Source organism: Centroberyx gerrardi, chromosome 5 (genome assembly GCF_048128805.1).
Source record: "Centroberyx gerrardi isolate f3 chromosome 5, fCenGer3.hap1.cur.20231027, whole genome shotgun sequence".
NCBI classification, from domain to species: domain Eukaryota; kingdom Metazoa; phylum Chordata; class Actinopteri; order Beryciformes; family Berycidae; genus Centroberyx; species Centroberyx gerrardi.
Genome location: NC_136001.1, coordinates 28,666,264 through 28,685,845, shown reverse-complemented (window position 1 = coordinate 28,685,845; position 19,582 = coordinate 28,666,264). Strand labels below are relative to the sequence as shown.

The 19,582-nt window shown below is 43.4% G+C and overlaps 2 protein-coding genes across 3 annotated transcripts; both read right to left on the bottom strand.

The window, feature by feature from the left end:
• Positions 1–351: 351 nt before the first annotated feature.
• grm6b (glutamate receptor, metabotropic 6b) lies at positions 352–11,044 on the bottom strand. Of its 2 annotated transcripts, none has more exons than XM_078283493.1 (10): positions 10,502–11,044; positions 6,788–7,007; positions 5,647–5,782; positions 5,286–5,440; positions 4,925–5,065; positions 4,580–4,780; positions 3,635–3,774; positions 2,641–3,264; positions 2,237–2,548; positions 352–591 (listed from the first exon to the last, which is right to left on the bottom strand). In XM_078283493.1, the coding sequence occupies exons 1-10, from the start codon at positions 11,042–11,044 to the stop codon at positions 352–354; spliced, it is 2,712 nt and encodes a 903-aa protein (XP_078139619.1). The 2 variants fall into 2 exon arrangements, with proteins under 2 accessions (XP_078139619.1, XP_078139620.1); XM_078283494.1 differs by having other exon boundaries at positions 6,791–7,007.
• Positions 11,045–13,343: 2,299 nt separating this feature from the next.
• Positions 13,344–18,869, bottom strand: LOC139929902 (catechol O-methyltransferase B). The gene is made up of 6 exons (XM_071922973.2): positions 18,758–18,869; positions 17,258–17,429; positions 15,044–15,161; positions 14,726–14,919; positions 14,501–14,632; positions 13,344–13,722 (listed from the first exon to the last, which is right to left on the bottom strand). Coding segments are annotated over exons 1-6 (798 nt in total). The 5' UTR covers positions 18,760–18,869; the 3' UTR covers positions 13,344–13,542.
• Between the last annotated feature and the right edge of the window lie 713 nt (positions 18,870–19,582).

Genomic DNA, 19,582 nt, shown 5'->3' with positions numbered 1-19,582 from the left:
GGGGGGGGGGGGAGCTGTTTAAAATGTTCCTAGCAGTTCAGTCAGGATGGCTCAAGAAGTTGTCCATTTAAAATGTGTCTGTTTTTTAGGTCAGTTGATGGGCAGGTGAGCATTTCCACATCCTCTTGCGCTTCATTCCAAATTTGGATGTAGGACTGAGTGTTCTCTCTGTGTATGAAAAGAAGCACCATCCAAGAAACCAAATCTTTAAACAGCACAATTCTCTTCGCTGGCTCCTTCATCCACGTCTCTTGGTTACTGGGGAGAAAGACATTCAGTGAGCAAAGATCATCCATCATCTCACGGTGGACTGTGTGACGGTACGTGACGAATGCGCGGACCCGTGTCGCTTCACTGCGACCTGTCCGGCACGATCTTGGACTCTCCGTTCTGTTTGTCGTTGGACTTCTGGGACAGGTGCGTGGACACGGTGGTGGCTTGCACCACGGCTTTGAAGCTGCGCTTGCGTTTCTGGACGTTCTGCTCCGGGTGGAAGATGATGACGTAGACCTTGGGGATGTAGAGCATGCCCAGGGACACGGTGGCACTCAGGCTCATGGACACCGTCAGGGTGGTGGTCTGGATGAACATCTGCAACAGACAGAGACAGGCACAATTACCAATCTGCTGAAAGATTTCCTTTTCAAAATCTACGTCTGATTAGGGGTTAGGATTCTCGGAGTATCCATCATTGTGAAGTCAGTAAATAATGTATGGCGGTAGTCATGTCGCTGTCAATGGTATTCCCCCATTACTTTATGCCTGCATTATGCACGGCTTCACGAAAATACAGTATATGTAATGTCATCGGCTCCCAGCTTTTATATGTGGCTTTTATAATCTTCATTTGGAAGCACAGGAGGCAGTTTTTTTTTTCCTGCCTGGGATGAATGATTTATCACTTGGTATATGTACTCAGGAAAAGGACTCTATTTATGGGCTTTGACCATGTCTACCCTTCCTCTATTGTAAATCCAACAATAATAATGAGAACTGACTTCTCCTGAGGTCTGCCTCTAATAAATTATGAACTCATTATTCAAGCAAACTGTATTTGCCATGAATAAATCAACCCGTATGTGTCATAAATAAGTTAAGATATACGTATGTGCCATAAATAAACTATAAATTGTACACTAGCCTGTACATATCCTCTGCAGCACATCCTAATGCCTCACTAACTAATGTCCATACAGTGCTATTTTCCTTTATCATCTTTGTCATGGTTTTTATTGGTCCTTCTCAATGACCTCTCCATTTATAACAGGGGCTGCAGTAACGCATGGGTGACCATCTGAGCACGTTCAAAGTGGCCCGTATTTATGCGCCTGGCCCCGGGCTAGCGAAGATACAGTTTATATGGCTCGGCAACAATAAGTGGCTCTTCCATATTCAAACGCAGAATGGATTCCGATGAAAGCCAAAGTCAGTCAAAAGAGGGGATGTCATGTGTATCAGCAAGCAGGTAAACCCCCCTGGAGAAAACTGCGAATACAAACAGTGGAGAAACCGATCCTACGCATGACTTGGTACAGGAATTTCTTTGAGAAGACCTCTCACTTAGACAAAGGTTTCCGTTGTCCACCAAACGACATAGAGGTTTTTAGTAATATTTCAAGTTCTTCATATTAAATACGAGTCAACTTGTTTAAGCTCCATCTGCAATTGGAAAAGTTTTTACATCTTCTAGTTCGATCTGCCCCGATGAAAGTTACGGTGGCTATATTTAGGTCTTCTCTAAGTGGTGATTAATTGAATGGGATGGCCGAGTTGGTCTGTAAGGGGCCCCGACCGTCCCTCAGCTCGTCTGACCTCCTTTCCCTCCTCCTTCCCTTAATTCACTTCATTTCCATTTGGAGGAGGTGAAAAGAATTTGAAAGCACCTCGGGGGTTCAATTGTTTCAGCCTGACTGATTCCTAATGCAGCTCTCTATTAGTCCGAGCATATCTCTATTTTTTGAATTCTCCCAATTGTCCCGTCGCTTTGTGACAGCAGAAATAGCCCACGAGCTAAATTAACCTCCAAGCATTCAGTACAGTGGATACAGGATGTACTGTGAGTGCAGCGGAGAGCAAATATGGTTTGACAGACGACAAACTCCAGTTTTATCATCAGAGCTATTACGTTACTCTTTGTTACTCTTAAGTGTGTATTATTGTGCATTGCATAATTCAGATTTACACAGAATGCTAAGTACATTTCCACTAATGCCTGTAAAAACACTGAATTCCCCACCTTCTCAGTAGATTGCGCCGTGCCAAAGAAGATGGGCACAAAAGCCAGCCAGATGATACAGGTGGTGTACATGGCGAAGCCGATGGGCTTGGCCTCGTTGAAGGTCTCGGGAACTCCTCTGCTCTTGATGGCGTACACAGTGCAGGTGATCATCAGTACGAGACTGTAGCTCAGACACAAGATGAGGGACAGGTCGGACATGTCGCACTTGAGGACTCCTCGGGCGAACTCCGGGTTGGGTGGCTTCTGCTCCTCGTAGTCGATGATGGTATGCGGAGGCATCACGCCAAACCAGATGAACACAGCAAGTACCTGCAGAGGTAGAAGCTTTTAGCGTGAGATTGGTGCGGCACAAAGTTATACAGTGGATCTAGCTAATGTATTTGAGAGACACACACACTCACCTGCACTGAGATGAGTATAAAGGTGATGATCAGCTGGGAGGTGGGGCTGATGAACTTAGGGGGCGTGACGGATTTCTTGCCCTGTTCGAAGATGCGGTAGATACGGTTCGTCTTGGTCAGCATGGCGGCGTAGCTGATGCACATGCCGAGCCCCAGCAGCAGTCGGCGGAACGCGCACACGGCCACGCTGGGCTCGGCGATCATGAGGAAGGTGATGAGGTAGATGAGAAAGATGCCCGTCAGCAGCACGTAGCTGAGCTCCCTGCCGGACGCCCGCACAATGGGCGTGTCGTTGAAGCGGACGAAGGTGAGGATGACTCCGGAGGTGGCCAGGATGCCCAGGATGGCCAGGAAGACGGGGATGATGGCCCAGGGGGAGCTCCACTCCAGCTTGATGATGGGCGTGGGCCGGCAGCCCGTGCGGTTCTTGAAGGGCCTCATGTCGAAGGGGCAGGTGTCGCAGGTGAACTCGTCCAGCTGGTACTGGTAGCCGTCGCAGAGCTCACAGTGCCAGCAGCAGGGAACGCCCTTCACCATCTTCTTCCTCTCGCCGGACTCACAGGGGAAACTGCACACCGAGTCGGGGATCCTGCGGTCGCCGCCTGACCACTGCAACTCCTCCGACTGGGATGGACACACACATACACGTTTGTATTATTATACTTGTAAGGATCTTTCCTAACCCCTAACCTTAACCTTCACCACTACAAGCCTAACTTTAACCCTTACCCTAACCGAAACCTAATCCTGATTCTAACTGTAACCCTTAACCCAAGTTCTAACCCTAGACTAACCCCTTTCAGAAATGAAGACCAGAATGACCTCAAAAAATGTCACACAACACACACACACTAAACCCATCTCAGCACTCTTGCCATCAAAACGCGATCTCAGAGAAGCATGAACATGATACATGGAAATGAAAAAAAAGATGATACAAAGGTTCATTTAAAGTGCAAGATGTGTATCAAATGGACCAAAAGCAAATATTTACATTGAGTCGGAGGTGGTTTGTCCACTGGCCAATGTTTTTGTAGCCAGGGTTGCTCACGTTGGAGAGCTGGTACTGGAAGATGTCGTATCGACCAGGAGCGTCTCCGTTCTCGTTGAACATCACCCCAGTTCCGGCGCTGCCTGTTTGATGAAGACACAGAATTTTAATGACTTGAACACCATCAAAACAGCGAGTCCGAAGGGATACGAACACGTGCGCTCTAAGCTGGAAATGTGCACCTCCATCTTAGTGGTGGGAAAAACACCCACACACCATTGAACACAACTTGTGCTTGCTTTCTTTGGTCTTATGCAATCATGTCAGAGCTGAGTGCAGGATGCTCTTTAGTAAAGGCTCTCCTCCATGCATACGGTCTTGCAGCACGCTCTGGTCTGTTGCCTTAACATGATTGAATGTTCCTCCTAGGTCCCTGCAGGCGTTCAATCAGCGGAGCTCCCATACAAGCCAAAGTCACCCAGCAAGAGGAGAGAAGTAAATAGGAATGCTTTCATAGAACACTTCTTCTTTTCCACACGGTGACTTTTTTATGAAAGGCGGGGATGAAAAGAAGAGTGTTGTGTATGGGAGAGAGAGCGGAGAGGCAGCCCTGGGGAGGGGAAGTGCTTTGAAGAAATGTGCTGTGTACTGTGGCTTGGTACATTAGCAGAGAGATCTCAGGGCTTATCCAGAGTGCCATCTTCAAGCTGACCTCCACTTCTACGCTTTTCTCTTCAAACCCTGTGCTATGATGGAGAGCAGCAGTGGAAGAAAAACTGTGTGTTTTTTTTTTTTTCAATATAAATCTCTGCCAGCCATTGCTTAGGCTTTCCCTTCCAGTTTTATCACTGCAATTAATTGTTTTATCTAAATCTCCAGGCATTACATAACACATTACATTAAAAAAAACAAACGGAAAGCTGAGAGCTCTTAAGGTCGCCGACTCACCGTTGAAATTGACAGAGCGGATGTACTGGAGGAGCATCCTTCCTTCTACGGGGTCCATCTTCTCACAGACACCCATGGAGCCGGGACACAGGTCTATGTGCATGCTGTGTAAGGCATGGGCCATGGCATACACAGCGTCAATCACAAACTGCACCTTCCCCTCCTGCTCGTAGTGGGACTCTCGACTGATTCTCTCCTCACCTGGCAGAGGACAAAAGTGTCTATTCACTATGACAAATGAGGCGATGGTGAAGAAATAACACTGCTCAAAAACACACTGAGCTCCAAAGATAATATTTCAGGGTTTTTTTTTGTTTTCCTCCCCGTATGTTACACTCGACCTACCTGTACATTTTCTTCTACCGAGGTCATACTTGACACCGGGGCGAGTTAGTTTACACTTGAAGTCGTCCTCCCAGAACTCTGCAAACCAGATGTTTCTTCTGTTGTTTTCCAGAGATCTTGAAGTGAAGTATTGGTCGAACCCTGAATACAACATTTACATATTAATTTTACATTACATGGAAATTTCATGTATCTGAACTGTGCCCCAGCTGATATATTCATGAGTCGATATTACTGGCTGATAATGGCGTTTCACAGATTTACTGTACTGGCATCTGCACAAAAATTTTAATTGGACAGACTAAAGCTGTGGACATCCTCAGAGTTAGATGTCATATTCTGCTTTAAATACTTGACATACCGTCGATGGAGGCTCGTTTGGGCAGGATGGTGACCGCGCCCTCAGCCACATCCTCCTGGTCTAGAATGGGGGAGCTTTTGGCCCCCCAGCTGTCAGAGCCAACAAACAGGAAGTGTCCTGTCAGGTTGGCCCTCTTGGCCGCCTCCAGCACCCGCCTTGGAGGAGACAGAAAATACTTTACAACACCTTTTGTAATCCACTCCTCTGCAAATTGGTTAAGATACACTGACGTGAGTGAGTGCTGCCTTCACAGACAGTATATTATCATATAATCAAATACAAAGCAGCGTGTTTTCCTGTATATTTTGTCATCTGGCTGATTCCTGTTCTCTAACATTAAGTGCAGCAGAGTGTGACTCACTTGATGTCGTCCTCGTTGGCGAAGATGATGACCCCGCGAGCATTGGAGGTCTCCATCAGTCTCTTGATGATCTTATCGAACATCCCTGGTCTGGGCTCTCTGGGAATCTTTATGGACTGGCCAATACACAGCCCCCCTGCACCAAACACACAGGGAACAAGTCCTCATTGCAGTAAATCCCTCTTTACCAGGAATTTACAATTGGTGCACTGCTGCGATAATTCTCTTGTCAGCATCATAAGTGATATCTAAAAAAAGGATAGCAGATTACAATAGTGACTACAGAGCGGTTAAATTGCTCTGTATTGAAACTGAGAAAAATGTCTGCAGTGTTTATTTCCTTTCTTTATAAAAGAGCTGCTGGTACAGAAGTGAACTGTACATAGCTCATTGGGGTATGATTTTTGTTGATATGAAATCTAATAGTTGTGGCAATTAAGCTTTTCTGCTGTTTGCTTCTGTCGGGCAGTAGTGAGTGAGTAACTTGACAAATGAGTCATTTCATCCCTGCTGAAAAAAAACCCCATCAGAAACAATTAGAAGAATCCTGATGGTTCCCATTAGAAAAACAACCCAAAACATTAAAAACCATCATAATCCATTAGGTCAATCACATAAGAGTTTGTAGTGGGTTTTTGGACACTGATCTAATGGTTTCCATTACATCTCTAATGGTTTCCATTATAGGCTGTATTGGTTTCTAATGGTTTTTAATGATTCCTAATGATTTCTGATGGTTCCCAATATGGGCTGTATTGGTTTCTATTGGTCTGTAATGGTTTCTAATGGTTCCCATTACGGGCTGTATTTGTTTCTAATGGTTTCTAATGGTTTCCATTTCGAGCTGTAATGGTTTCTAATGGTTTCCATTAGAGGCTGTATTTCTAATATTTCTTCTTTCTAATGGTTTGTGATGGTTTCCAATAGAACACCAATAGCCATCACACATCGTTAATGGCTGTCCTGCTGGTGTTCTAGTGGTCTCTGATGGTTTCCAGTACAACACAACATGCTCTACTGGTTTCCACCAAGACATGCCAATACAAACCATAACATAACATCAGAAACCAACTCCCAATAACACTATTAAAACCATCATCACATCCGCTCAGCAGTAAATTCACGTCCCAGTCAGACACACAACCTGCTTCTCTGGATATCTGGAGGAAGGCGTCGACACCGCTCTCTCCATAGTTGCCCTCGGAGGCCAGGGTGGAGACGTAGTTCCAGCCCATGGCCTTGACGATGTCCACCATGGCCTGGGCCTGGTAGGAGTCCGGGGGCACCACGCGGGAGAAGAACTCATAGCGGCTGTTGTCGCTCAGCTCTGGGGCCGTGGAGGCGTAGCTGATCTGGGGGATCTGAGGCACACAGATGGGTCACCGGTAACTAGAGGGCCAGGTCAAGTGGAAAATACGACTAGCGGGGATTATTAGGCCGATAAGTGAATACAAAGGAAGAACGTATGATGAGGACAGGCACTGAACCATGAAGGACGACCCACCACTTATTCATCCCATTGTCTAGACAAAAAACTAAACAGCGTGCAAATGTAGGCCTTCCACATAATACCTTTGAGCTGACGAGTTGCCAGACATTAATACACCAAAATTGCACTATCATGGAGAATGTTCATCTCTTGCACAGCCAATGTTCTCGGTAATCCTCAGGATTGGGGCAACTTTGCAGTGTGATCTACCCAGATCTGGTTTGTGCTGAGGATATAGCCAACATCATAGTGAGATACAGATGGTGGGAGCCACTGCCGTAAAAGCATTTGTTTGAAAAAATGAAAGGATGAGAAGATTAATTTACTGGTGTGCTACTTCCTTAATGACACAGTTTATGTCGACAGCCTCAACTCTGACCCTGCTAATGCCGGTCCCCCTGGCTTAACGTTTGGTCCTCTGGAGGGACGAGGAGAGAAAGGTAGACACAAGGGGTTGTGAAGGGAGAAGGAGAGAGGAGCGATAGAACCATTTCACAGATTATCTGGAAGGATTATAGGGGTTTTAGTCAAATTACGTTAAGCACAGAGGGAGAGAGACAGAGATCAAGAGACTAGAAAAAGGTTAGCATTTCTCAGCTGTAAGCCATACAATATATTTAATTCTGATGGCCACGCGCAGCTTAAATTTGCTGCTCTGCGTTAACCCTGTCCTGCGATGCTCAGCCTCCACGTTATGGACCACATGATCGTCTAGCGGAGAACAGACTGCACAGCAAAAGTCTTCCAGCAGAGACAAGTTCCAAGAGGAATGACGACATCAGCGGCATCATGCCATTCAAATGTCTGCATACAAATTTATAATTAACAGGACCACATATAATCTCCAAATTAATCCCACAGAAAGCATCTGCATCCATTCACTTTCAGAAATCAATGAGCCATATCAGTGCCAAAGAGCATCCAACCACAATGCAATTTTGCTGGAATCATCACACAGTCAGTAAATCTGTGAATGAAATTGTCCAGTTTTTTCTGATCCTGACTTACCATTCCAAATTCGACAAAAACACAGCAGGGACGGTACCTTTAGAAAAGCATGCTGTTCTCCTAATCAACCCAGCTAAAAGATGAACAAACCCATGACAAGCATGTAGTTATATCATGATACACCTAGACTGTATGCAATAGAAAGTCAGAGTATGGGGAATAAAATGTTCAGAACACTGACTTACCAAAACTTATTCAAAGTATGAAATGTGCCTATACATGCATTCTGAAATGTTCTGTGAAGTTGAATTTGCTTGTTAAATGCTTTTTAAATTATTTTTGCTTATTATCCCCTTTCAGTAGACTAGCCAGTTTTGAGGTCTAGTTTAACTGCGCAGTTTGCAATTTCTATGATTATGGACAAAGCACTGAAATACTGGTTGACTCTGAAGTATTGTGAAACTTTTAAAGGCTTTCTCCAGAAAATGTAATAAATGAATCCTCTGTATACAAACTTATTAAAGAAGCTGAACTGTAGAATAAAATGTTACAAAACTGACCTGATGCAGATGCCCCTAAATTGCATTAGAGATAAACTACTGATTAATAAACTATATAAAACAGCCTTCATAAAAACAACTGTGTTATGTAGCAATACCTGGGCCTGCAGTTCTCACCTGAAGCCAAGAATGAGTTTGGTGATATAGCTACTGTACGGTGGATAGTGAAACATCTCACACTATGGCTTGGATAGACAGAGCCAGGAGATGTTCAGTGGACATCACTTTAGAGGCATCCGGAGTGCGGAGAGCAGCACATATGGACAGTAGGAGGAAACCCACCATTTAGCTAAATCTACTCCATGCTGACTAGGCCACAAGTTGCTGATATCCTAGAACCGATGTCATCCCTCTGCCCTGATGCTCTATTTTCAGCCCGGGGTCCTGAGCTGCTGAGAGGGGCTTAGTGGACGATGGGATCTATAATTCTGTAGTTAACATCTGCCCGTATGCAAGCTGCCTCCTTGGCTCTCAACTAATATCACCACCCACCATAAAGAATGCTGCAACAAGTAGCATCCAACTACAAACAACAGATATCATGAATTATGCATGATCGATTTGATAGCCAATTTGACCCGAGCCAGAACTCTTTCTTTTCACGCACAGACAATTCCCGGTTTGTGGCCGACTATGTCAGTAAGTCAGTGAAAACATGACATAATGTGGGATTTACACAGACTCAGTGTCCCATCACTGCAATGAGCAGTGCAATCAATTATCAGAGGTCAATCATCTCTGAAAAACTCCACTGCACATTCAGCAGACACTCAACAAATGACATGGATTAGCTTGTGGCGGCCACCGTTCATATTGGATTCACAATCCCACTGAAGTGTTATTGTAACACTCAGTAGCTGCACCGCTGGACTGTAAAACAATACGGAAATCCATTCATATTATTCTCTGCACATTATGGCTTCAAAAATGGCATCACACAGAATATGTGCTGGATAAAATGTAAGGGTCTCCATGACTTCTCTGCCAGATACAAAATGCTATTATCCAACCCAAGTTTTCTGAATGGGATTATGTTAAAAGAAGTGTGGATGCAGTCAAAATAGTGGACCAAGAATCAGGACTAGCCTTTATATCTACTTTCCAACTGTCTTTCCTTTTGTGTTTCAGCTGTTTTTAATGATCTTTTATCCATTGCACATCAAGATCTGCTTTTTATGAAATTCTAAATCTTACCATGATTGAATCTACTTGCTTTTGATGAATGTTTTTGCATATTTATTCTCTTTTTTTTTCATTTATTGGTGTATTTTGGCAGATTATTCTTTGTGACTGTGACTTTTGCAATGTAACTTGGCTCCACTGAAAATGAGGCTCTGCCTCAATGTGGTGCTGAGGTGAAATCAAAGGTTAACTAAATAAAAATAAATAAAATATGAAGACCAGCATGTGCTGAACACCTTAACTAGTTCTCCAGTGAGCTGCGTGGAGAAGTTCAACAAGATTTCTAGTTTGAGCCTGAAGTCAGCCTCAAGAGCAGTAGTGCGTGTGTGTGTGTGTGTGTGTGCTGAGACACAGGGGAGGTGCTGCGTCTGAGCACAGCTGGGCAGATGTGACTGAATGTTATACAGTGAGATGTTATGTATAAAATAATAGGGACGCCTTCCCTCCTTTTCCACAATCGCAACTGTCTCAAAGCTTAAAAAGCTTCTCTAAATTCTTCTCATCTCCTCATCATTGATACAGATTTAATAAGGGAAATCAATAAGGGATAATGGCTTTTACCTGCATTCACCTCATCAGTGCACTTCACAAGAAAGAGCAAGTGTCCCTAATATTTTGTGCATTCGGTGTCTAATGAATGGAGTTAGGAAATGAAAGGACTTGGCAGATTTCTCACCGCAAACAGTCTGAGAACGTTGGCCACCATGATGGACACCGAGCTGCCGGACGCGCCGATGACCCCGACCACCCTCTCTGGTTTGGGGATGATGGGGGGCTCTCCGTCGGAGCAGCGCACGTCCGAGGTGTCCTTCTGGATGAGGGCCTGGACGAAGGTGAGCGACTGCTCCAGGGCGTAGGTGTCTCTGGAGCAGGTGTCCAGGATGCGGGCGCCCAGGGTGATGTTGGGCAGCAGGTCGGGGTCGCTGTTGATCTGGTCCAGGGCGTACAGCATGGCCTCCATGCGGTGGATCCCCTTCTCCTTCTTGATCTCCCCGCACGGCACCCCGACCGGCCCGCGAGAGTGCACCGGGAACAGCCCGCCCAGGGTGATGTCGCCCTCGATTTTGATGGAGTGGGGCTGGGTGCCCTGCTGGGCCCGCGTGCCCGGGCCCACGCCCACCAGCAGCACCCACAGCAGCCGAGGCCACGATTTTAACAGGCATCCGGGTGGCGCGCCGAGCCGGCGGCACCGCTGGGACGAGTGGGCCTGTGATGTCATGATGATGGCCACCCGAGGTACCTACAGCACCAGGCTTCTCCCTCTACCTGTGATACCTAGGGACAGACAGAGAAGGTCTGGTCATCACATCATGTCTAAACATTGGCAGCTGGATGAGCTGATTTTACCATTTTGTACATTTTCCAACACCAAGTTCTCTGTCTTCCCCACAAACTGCTGCCCACAGTGTGTCAAACCAGCAGTGCAGTTTAATACCATCTCATATGATTTTCTTATCAGGTAACAAAGTGTATAAATGCAGAAGGAACGTTGGCGGATTGTAACACCGCTGCTGTGAATTTCAGTAGTTTTTACAAAGCCATGTGGACCTGCAGTTTATTTTGGTGCGCTGGATCAGAACTGAGAACATGAAATAAATATAAAAAGATAAAATATAGCCAAGCTGTGGCTTAAGAGAATATTTTAGGCAGAGTTTAGGATGACACAAAGTGAATATTGGAGGCTTTTATGATGGAGTGCATCTGAGAGCAGAGAGCATGATGGAAACACTATGAATTTTGCAAAACGGAGAACATCAACTGAACTGTCGCATTTCATGGTCTAGAAACTAGAGGAGGTTAATTATATATGCAATGCATGAGAGTCATTCACAAAATTTAGAGTAGTGTGGAAGTTGAAATCTAATTAATAGAAATATAAATATACTTCAATATTTATGTTTTTAGGATTTGGGGTACCACATAATATCCAGTTCAATATTAGCTAATATTCCTGGATTTTGTTTAACATTGCATGCATAGGCCTATATATTCCAAAATATTCAATATTTTCAAGTTTTCTCACAAAATGCAACACATAAAGTCAAACTTTATTTGTGGAGCTACGACTGACATTTACAAATTCTGACACTTCCACTTGTCTAGTTGAATTAATGAAAATCATAATAATCAGAATCAATCAACATTTTCTCAAAATCATTGGAATCAAAATGTGAATCTAAGATATGCAACACCCACAACTATTGCAGTGTTGGTATTTTTTTTCCTTTTGAAAAGACTATCACAGGGAGCTGAACTGAATTTAAGTAACAGCTGTTACTTAAATTCCATAACTGACTTCTTACCTGCCCATTCCTCATTGACCAGTCTTGACTTCATCCATCACATGAGTTCCAAACAGGCCTTTATCCATGGTCCAATATTTGATTATATCTAGAGGCAATGCTCTCCTCTCCTCACAGAAGGTAAATCCTCTATCATCTCAGACAGCCTATGTGCTTTCTCAAAATAACTGCAATGGAAATCAAACAATGGTACGAAAAAAAAAAAGAGTTTTGATTTATAAAAACAAAATGAAAACGCTGACTTTCCAGGCTCTAGGGTATAGCATCATGGCAGAATCAGGGAAAAGTAGAAAAAAGCACACAACATTACGCCAGTGAGATTCTACAAATCACTGCCAAATCCCTTAAAAGCTCTCTCTCTCTCGTTCTTTTCCCTCTGTGTGTTTGCATCTCTGTCCCAGGCACTCCCCCCCCCTCCCTCTCTCTCTCTCTCTCTCTCTCCGCTGACCCCCCTCACTCCCTTACTCTCTCTCTCTCTCTGCCGCTCTTTCTCTCTGTTGAAACCTCTTCTCGCTCTTTCTCTCACCGCACTAATGGCCACAGATTGGGATTATCATGCGGGCGTCTGTGAAGAAAGCCCTAGGTGGACTAGCCCATATTTTTTTCATACAGCTGAACGAAATGCAGAACCCTCCCCCCCCTGTATGATGGAACTCTGTCACTTTGAGAGATTAGATGAGCAGTGATTTGATTCACACACACACACTCATACACACACACACACACACATTCCCCCTCTCTCTCTCTCTCTCTCACTCACACACACACCTGTTAATGTCGGCACAATAGTAGAATATCAGGCCAGAAAATAGGTTTTCAGCACCAAACAATGCAGCTGGATTCCCTCTTAGATACATTATTGATTTGAGTCTCTGCTCTGGGAAAACAAGATGGGTTTTTTTTCAGCCCCAGAATCAGTTATTCAAACGTTACACCCAGCTACCGATGCCATCGCCCACTGGATTTCCTCTGTGAATCGAAGGATTACGTAGGGAATAAAAGACACTTTTCTCAATGGTCCGTCAATATGATATATTTAGTATGAAATGTAATGCAAAAAGAGAAATGTTATGCAGCTTGCAGCTCATCATCTCTCAATTAGAGGGTTAAACAGAGGAGCACTACTGCCGCCTACTGTACCAATTTAGAAATCTTATCACATCTGCCTCCACCTCACAGGATGCACAGAGCATTACAACACGAATGACTTCTTCCATCATGTGGTGTTACAAAATAATAAAGCACACGTTACAATATGATTTGTTTTCCAATTACATGTTATTTTTAATGTCAATTTAACACTTACCAAAATATACTAGAAAAACAAAACAGGTTTAGCCGGTACAGATGAACCTCTGCCTGTGTGTGTAAGGCTTTACCAGTAACAGTGTAATATGTAACAGTATTTGTTAAACTACCCTAAGAAAACGGACTTCTCCAGGCCGTCCTCCACTTTAGTGTACTCCAGGTGGGATTTGAAGTAGCGGCTCTCGTAGCGCCGGCTGCCGCGGACGTACTCCAGGTATTCAGGAGTCCCGGGGCAGATGACGTTGTCTGCCAGCAGGACGCTGCCTTTCCTGAGGAGGCCGCACTCCTGATGTGAAGGAACGCGGGTGTCATACAAGGCATTGGGCAAATGATTTGAAAACATCAATCAGAAAACATGGTCATGGTATATGGAAAAATATACATAATATAACAAACTCCGTGAGGAATAGAGTCATACAGTACTAATTTGCCAGCAGAGTATATCTCACCCCAAGGAATATGAAACTCATGAAATTAAGTGATAATGATATATGTTGGCATTGCAACACAAATAATCTTTTTTTCATATGATTTGGAGCTGTCCAAAAATCCAAATGTTTTGGAATACAGTAACTTACACCGTATACAAGATTACGGATACTAAAATACCTTTAGACCCCAAATTGTGTATCTTCAACTTAAAAAAGTTAAAAATTGGCCTTTAATAGTTATTGTATGAGTGCCAAACGCACTATAGCACATAATTGGAAAAATACCAACAATATCAATAAGGAGTTTGTTTCAGGATTAGATTAGAAAGAATGTCTGCTAGGTTGGACTACATTAGACTCCCTATTAAGTTAGACTCCCATCAGAAATGATAAATTCTTGGAATGAGGTCAATAATCCAAACCCCCGTGACTGAGTGTGTGTTGTTATTAATGCTTAAGCAGTGGTATGTGAATGTGTGTATGTGTGTATACTTGATCAGTACATGATCTGAAGGAATCACTCAATAGTCTACAGCCAGGATACTAATGTGTTACATAAAGTATTGTGTAACACTATGTAATTCTATGAGTTGTTTTTGATTAATGGCTGTATGTGTAAATGTCAACACTTGCCTCCAGCAACTTTGTGTCGGGAAGGTAGTGATCCTTCCAGTGATCCAGGAACACCAAGTCAAATGTTTCCACCCCGAAACGCTCCTTCATTTTGGGGATCCAGTCCTGAGACGGCCCCTCAATTAACTGGACCTGCAAAAAAAAAAAAAAAAGTACAGCACAATGTAACAGCATTTAATTCATATTAACTCTTGTTTCAGTTCATCTGGCCACACCTGGCTTTACCTTGTCCTCTACTCCTGCCAAAGCGATGATTTGGCGAGCAATGGCAGCATTATGGTAGTTAAATTCCAGAGTCAGGAGTCTGGCTTCAGGGGGAAGCAGGCGGGCTATGCGCACGGTGGAGTAGCCGCAGTAGGTTCCCAGCTCCAGGACAGTGGCAGGGCTCACCTCACTCACCACAGAGTCAAGGATGGACCCTGCGGCAAACGGCACAGACACGCACAACAACACAAGGAGGTGAGGACAACAAAACATAAACACTGTTCAAGGAAAGGCATCACTTTCCTCTTCAGCATTAATACACATGGTATAAATCAGTACCTTTCTCATCCCCCACATTCATGGCCCATTCTTTGTGTCTGCAGAAGTGGTCGATGGCTTGGACCACACTCCCAGGGTCTCCTCTAGTGGCGTTCTTCTGTACTGCACCCAGAATCCGCTGAAGGGAGCAGTTGGGGGGAAAAAACATTGGTGTTTTACTTTACAATGGTCAGTACACTCTGTAATTTACACCTCTTGATGTCTAACTGTTAATATGCATATCAGTATTATCATAATGGCTTGGATTTAAATCAGCAACCTTCCAGTCTGCTTCTCTGCCCTCTAGCCTACATCTTGCCTTTCTTTTAGCCTGTTGCACTTGTTGTGTGTGGGCTCGGATTTCTAGGTCAGCAAATTACATTGTGTGGCAAACTGTGTTGCGCCTTTTAGGGCCCAGTAACCTCACCACTCGTCTGAGCCAACTCTCAATCCGCTCCTGAACTGCCACTGACTGCTTTCAGTACTGCTTGTTTTGGTGTAAACCTCAGGAAGTCTGGATGAAAACACAGAGCCGATTAGGAGTTTAAGCTCAAAGCAGAATGGGCTTGGAAATTCAATAATGTGCTAACTGAATTTTTGTTTGAGATTGCACTTTCAACTACCTTGTTTTTTGTTTGTTTATAAGTGAAACTGACATTTTTACTTGTTTTACTTGTTCACATTGTTACAGTCAAGTATGAATAAAACATTATGAATGGCTTCATAACTTATAAATCAGTATAGTATAGTATAGTAAGTTCTTAAAGTTAGTGTCAGAGCACTTTAAAACATGTTAACAGCTTATTACAACTACCCCTACTATATAATGCACTACATACATACATGTACAAGTACATACATGTACTTCATAGAAGGTGTTATAGATATTTTTGCAGCTGACCTATAGGTATGTGGACATTTCTTTTTCTTGCAAAGCATTGTCATCTGTCAGCCTACACTCCATCATCACTCACGCATGTTTCTCTTCTTACAAGACCATCCACAAACATTCTGAGAGTCCTCTCAGAGAGCTCTTATCTTAGCCTAAAATTCCTTAGCAAGGAGTCCTAGCTTAGGAGTGATTTAGGAAAGTTCTCAGAGCAACTCTGAGCAAGGAATGGACAAGAACTTTCATCTTAGTGAGGAGGTGTGGTTGACCCCGTTGCTAGGTGTGATGCTCTCTTTGGACGCTGTCATTGGTTGATCAAGAAAAATCAACACGCCTCTTTTTGTCATCCAGAATGAACACAAGGAATCACACAAGATAAAACACAATTTACTCGATATTAACGCGTGGTTTACTTATACTATCAAAAATTTTAAAAAATAGAGCTCATTGGACAAAATCTTTGAAAACCATACGAACGGTACTTTTTAATACTTAATACTCACAGGTTGACGCATTATGCCTTTATTTGGGTGAATGCAGTAATGTTATTATACTTTACTAATTTGATGTTAAGATTTGGTGAAAATGGCTCAAGACTCAGTAGTATTAGTATAATTTATAGACTATATTGGCAAGCCTATATGAATAGGATTTTTGAACAAGAGTATATTGCCGATGATGCGGACGTGTATCCCATCAGTGACCAGACAATACAGAGAAAACTCACTACATCCATAGCTGCTGTTCTGTTGGTGCACGGTGCGCACGTCCAGTGGGAATTAAATAGGTTGCGTCACAATATGAGTCTGTGAAGGAGCTGTGATTGTTTGTGTGATTGTTCTACTATGTGGTTGCATAAACCTAAATTATCACTGCTGCACTGTTTGCCTGTTGCTAAATATCTTAACATTGTGATAACTTTTATCATAATAATAGCATTAATGTGTCTTTTCTGCATCTTTCAGCCATTTTCTCCTCTCCTTAAGAAAAAGAAAGAAAAGAAAAAGAAACTCCTAAGCTCCTAAAAGTCCTCCTCTCTACTCTTAACAGTTTTCCACCTTAGGAGCTTAGCACCTTAAGATGCTTTGTGAATAGCTTTTATCTTTACTAGGATTTAGTCTTACTTTTAAGGGGAAATTCTTAGAAAACGTCATCACTCTTAAGAGTTTTCTTAGAATTTCACCACTAGGACCAACTCTTAGTACTAGGAAGCTTTGTGGATACGGCCCCAGGTCACACAAAACCTTCTGGTTGGAGAGCGGAGATCATGACCTGATCATGAGTGCATGCAGTCTGGTCTTGGGAGAAGCGAGTGAAAAACAGACCGGTGTATATTCAAGGCCCACCTGAGGACGTGTGGAATGGGTCAGGGTGTCCAGCATCTGCTCAACGATGACATCATGCCACATCAGCGCCAATCCAGCGTGATACTGCACAGCGGCGGGGATCACCCACCGGTACAGAGCATACAGCACGGCTGCCCCCCCGGTGCAAGTGTAAAGAAGAGTCAGCCACATCCTACAACCAAACCAGACAGAGTAAACATCAGTTCAGCGTGGTGCAAAGACGTAATATGTTGTTATTGCTGCTGTAATAAATACACCAGAAACAGAACAGCAATGACAAACATCTCCATGAAATAAATGGTTATGGAAATCAACGCCCATAGCTCTCATCTCTCAGCCCTCGCTCCTCCTTTTGTGTTGGGTTAATGAGATGGGTGTTTACTATGCAGCGTATGACACTCATACTGCCCCTGTTTTCATTATCATGCATCTGCTGCTGCCAGGACCAAGCCACACACCGAGCCTCAGCAATATAACATCATATCAACATAAGCAAACATCAAATTCAATATGCCATCAACTGCAATAAGACAATAAACACCCAACATAATGGATGTTTTTTGTGCAGTTTTCCCATTGACTCTCATTGACAACTTAAGAATTTAGCATAGATGGGTTGAGGAAAACAGAGCAAAAAGGAGGAAAAAACACCGCCGGAATATTAAACAAGGGATGCTTCTGTGGGAAAGAAGAAATGAGCATGGCTGGAAACTCTTGTACCTTTCCTTTATAATGCAACAGTGAAAGACCAATGGTGGCTGAGGTAATTCCTCTTGATTTGGACTTTGAGTTGCATGGCAACTGGCCCGGAGGTTAAGAGCTGTGTAACAAAAGCCACAGCACTAGGACTTGGGCAACCTTTACTTTGGCTTCAATCTAATGTACATGGACACTTGTGAACCAGGATCTTAAGGAGCTTTAAAGAGAGAATAGTCTTGAGATTCTTTTGATGGCTGTCCCCAAACATAAAGAAAACAGGGTAGGATGTGTAGAGACATGTAACAGAAGATTGCATAATAGCAAGCTACATGCTGTGCATACTGTTTAACTACATTTGGACTTAATGCATCAGAAAAAGACTCAGATCTCAGATACAAGAAGCACAGGGAGGAGAGCAAGAATATGCATGTTTAACCTGACAAGTTTTCACAACATTAAGGCCTTTTTGAAAGAAAGGTTCTGCATTACTTAGGAAGCACAGAATAGATTAGTGTCTGGGGAAAATGTCAATGATTGATAAGTTTCACAGTGGTGTCAGCTTGGAATGTTTAATATGCCACACAATATTTACATTTAGTGGATCCTTTTTCTCCAAAGTGTTTTACAATACCATGAGTGCACACATTTTCAGTTTCAGTGTCAAAACCAGGAACTGAAACCAGATTGAACTGTGCTCTTCCTCTTGAGCAACACATGCAGGAGCACACACTAAACACTTGTTAGCCATAAAAAGCTGTGTTCTTAAAGCAGCTGTCATTATACATAGAAAACAAGACTTACATGTGTGGACAGGCGGTGCTCCCTGTCTGCTTCACACCTCCTCTTGTTGCCACCTCCGGTAGAGTAAAGCCCGTTACCCCAGTTAGTTTTCTAACACACCGACATATGCTCTCGTTTTCACGGGACTAACTCCTCCCTCCTCTTCCTTCCATCCCCCTCCCTGTGCACCGCTGAATTAATGTGAGCATGCAAGGAATGCGCAACAGACCAAATCTCACTGGGGGAACCAGCGATCATCACATCCACAGTTAGATGCGCACGCACGCACACACACACGCACACACACGCATAACTTAGATCACAAAGGACTGCTGGGAAGGAGGGGGTAGAAATTCAGTTGGGTTTCCACTGGATTATTCCAACTCAGCAACATAATCTGATTTATTAGTTTAACTGTCATTTGAGTGCGGATATAATGAGTCATATTGTTTACAGATAATATCATTATCTGCAGCCAATACTGCTCATTATTTCAAGCTGTTTAAAATGACATTTGGGTGGATAATTCCACAATCCAAATACCCCATTTCCATTCTGATGAGTTTCTGAGTAATCCAACTAGCAATCACATTTTTTTATTCCAAAGGTACCTGTAATGTAATTACTGTCACGGATTACAGTTACATTTTTTTTGTCTAATCCAATCACTGTAATCCCATTACTATACATGCAAACTGTTACCTTCCAACTATGTGCAATCCTCTTTCTATCCAGCCTCACTCTGTGTACTTACAAAAAGGTTTTTGATAGTCAGGTGAGTCATATCAGAATAATCTAAGTCCTAATAACCTTTCAGGAAGAACAGGTATTTGGATAAATCCATTT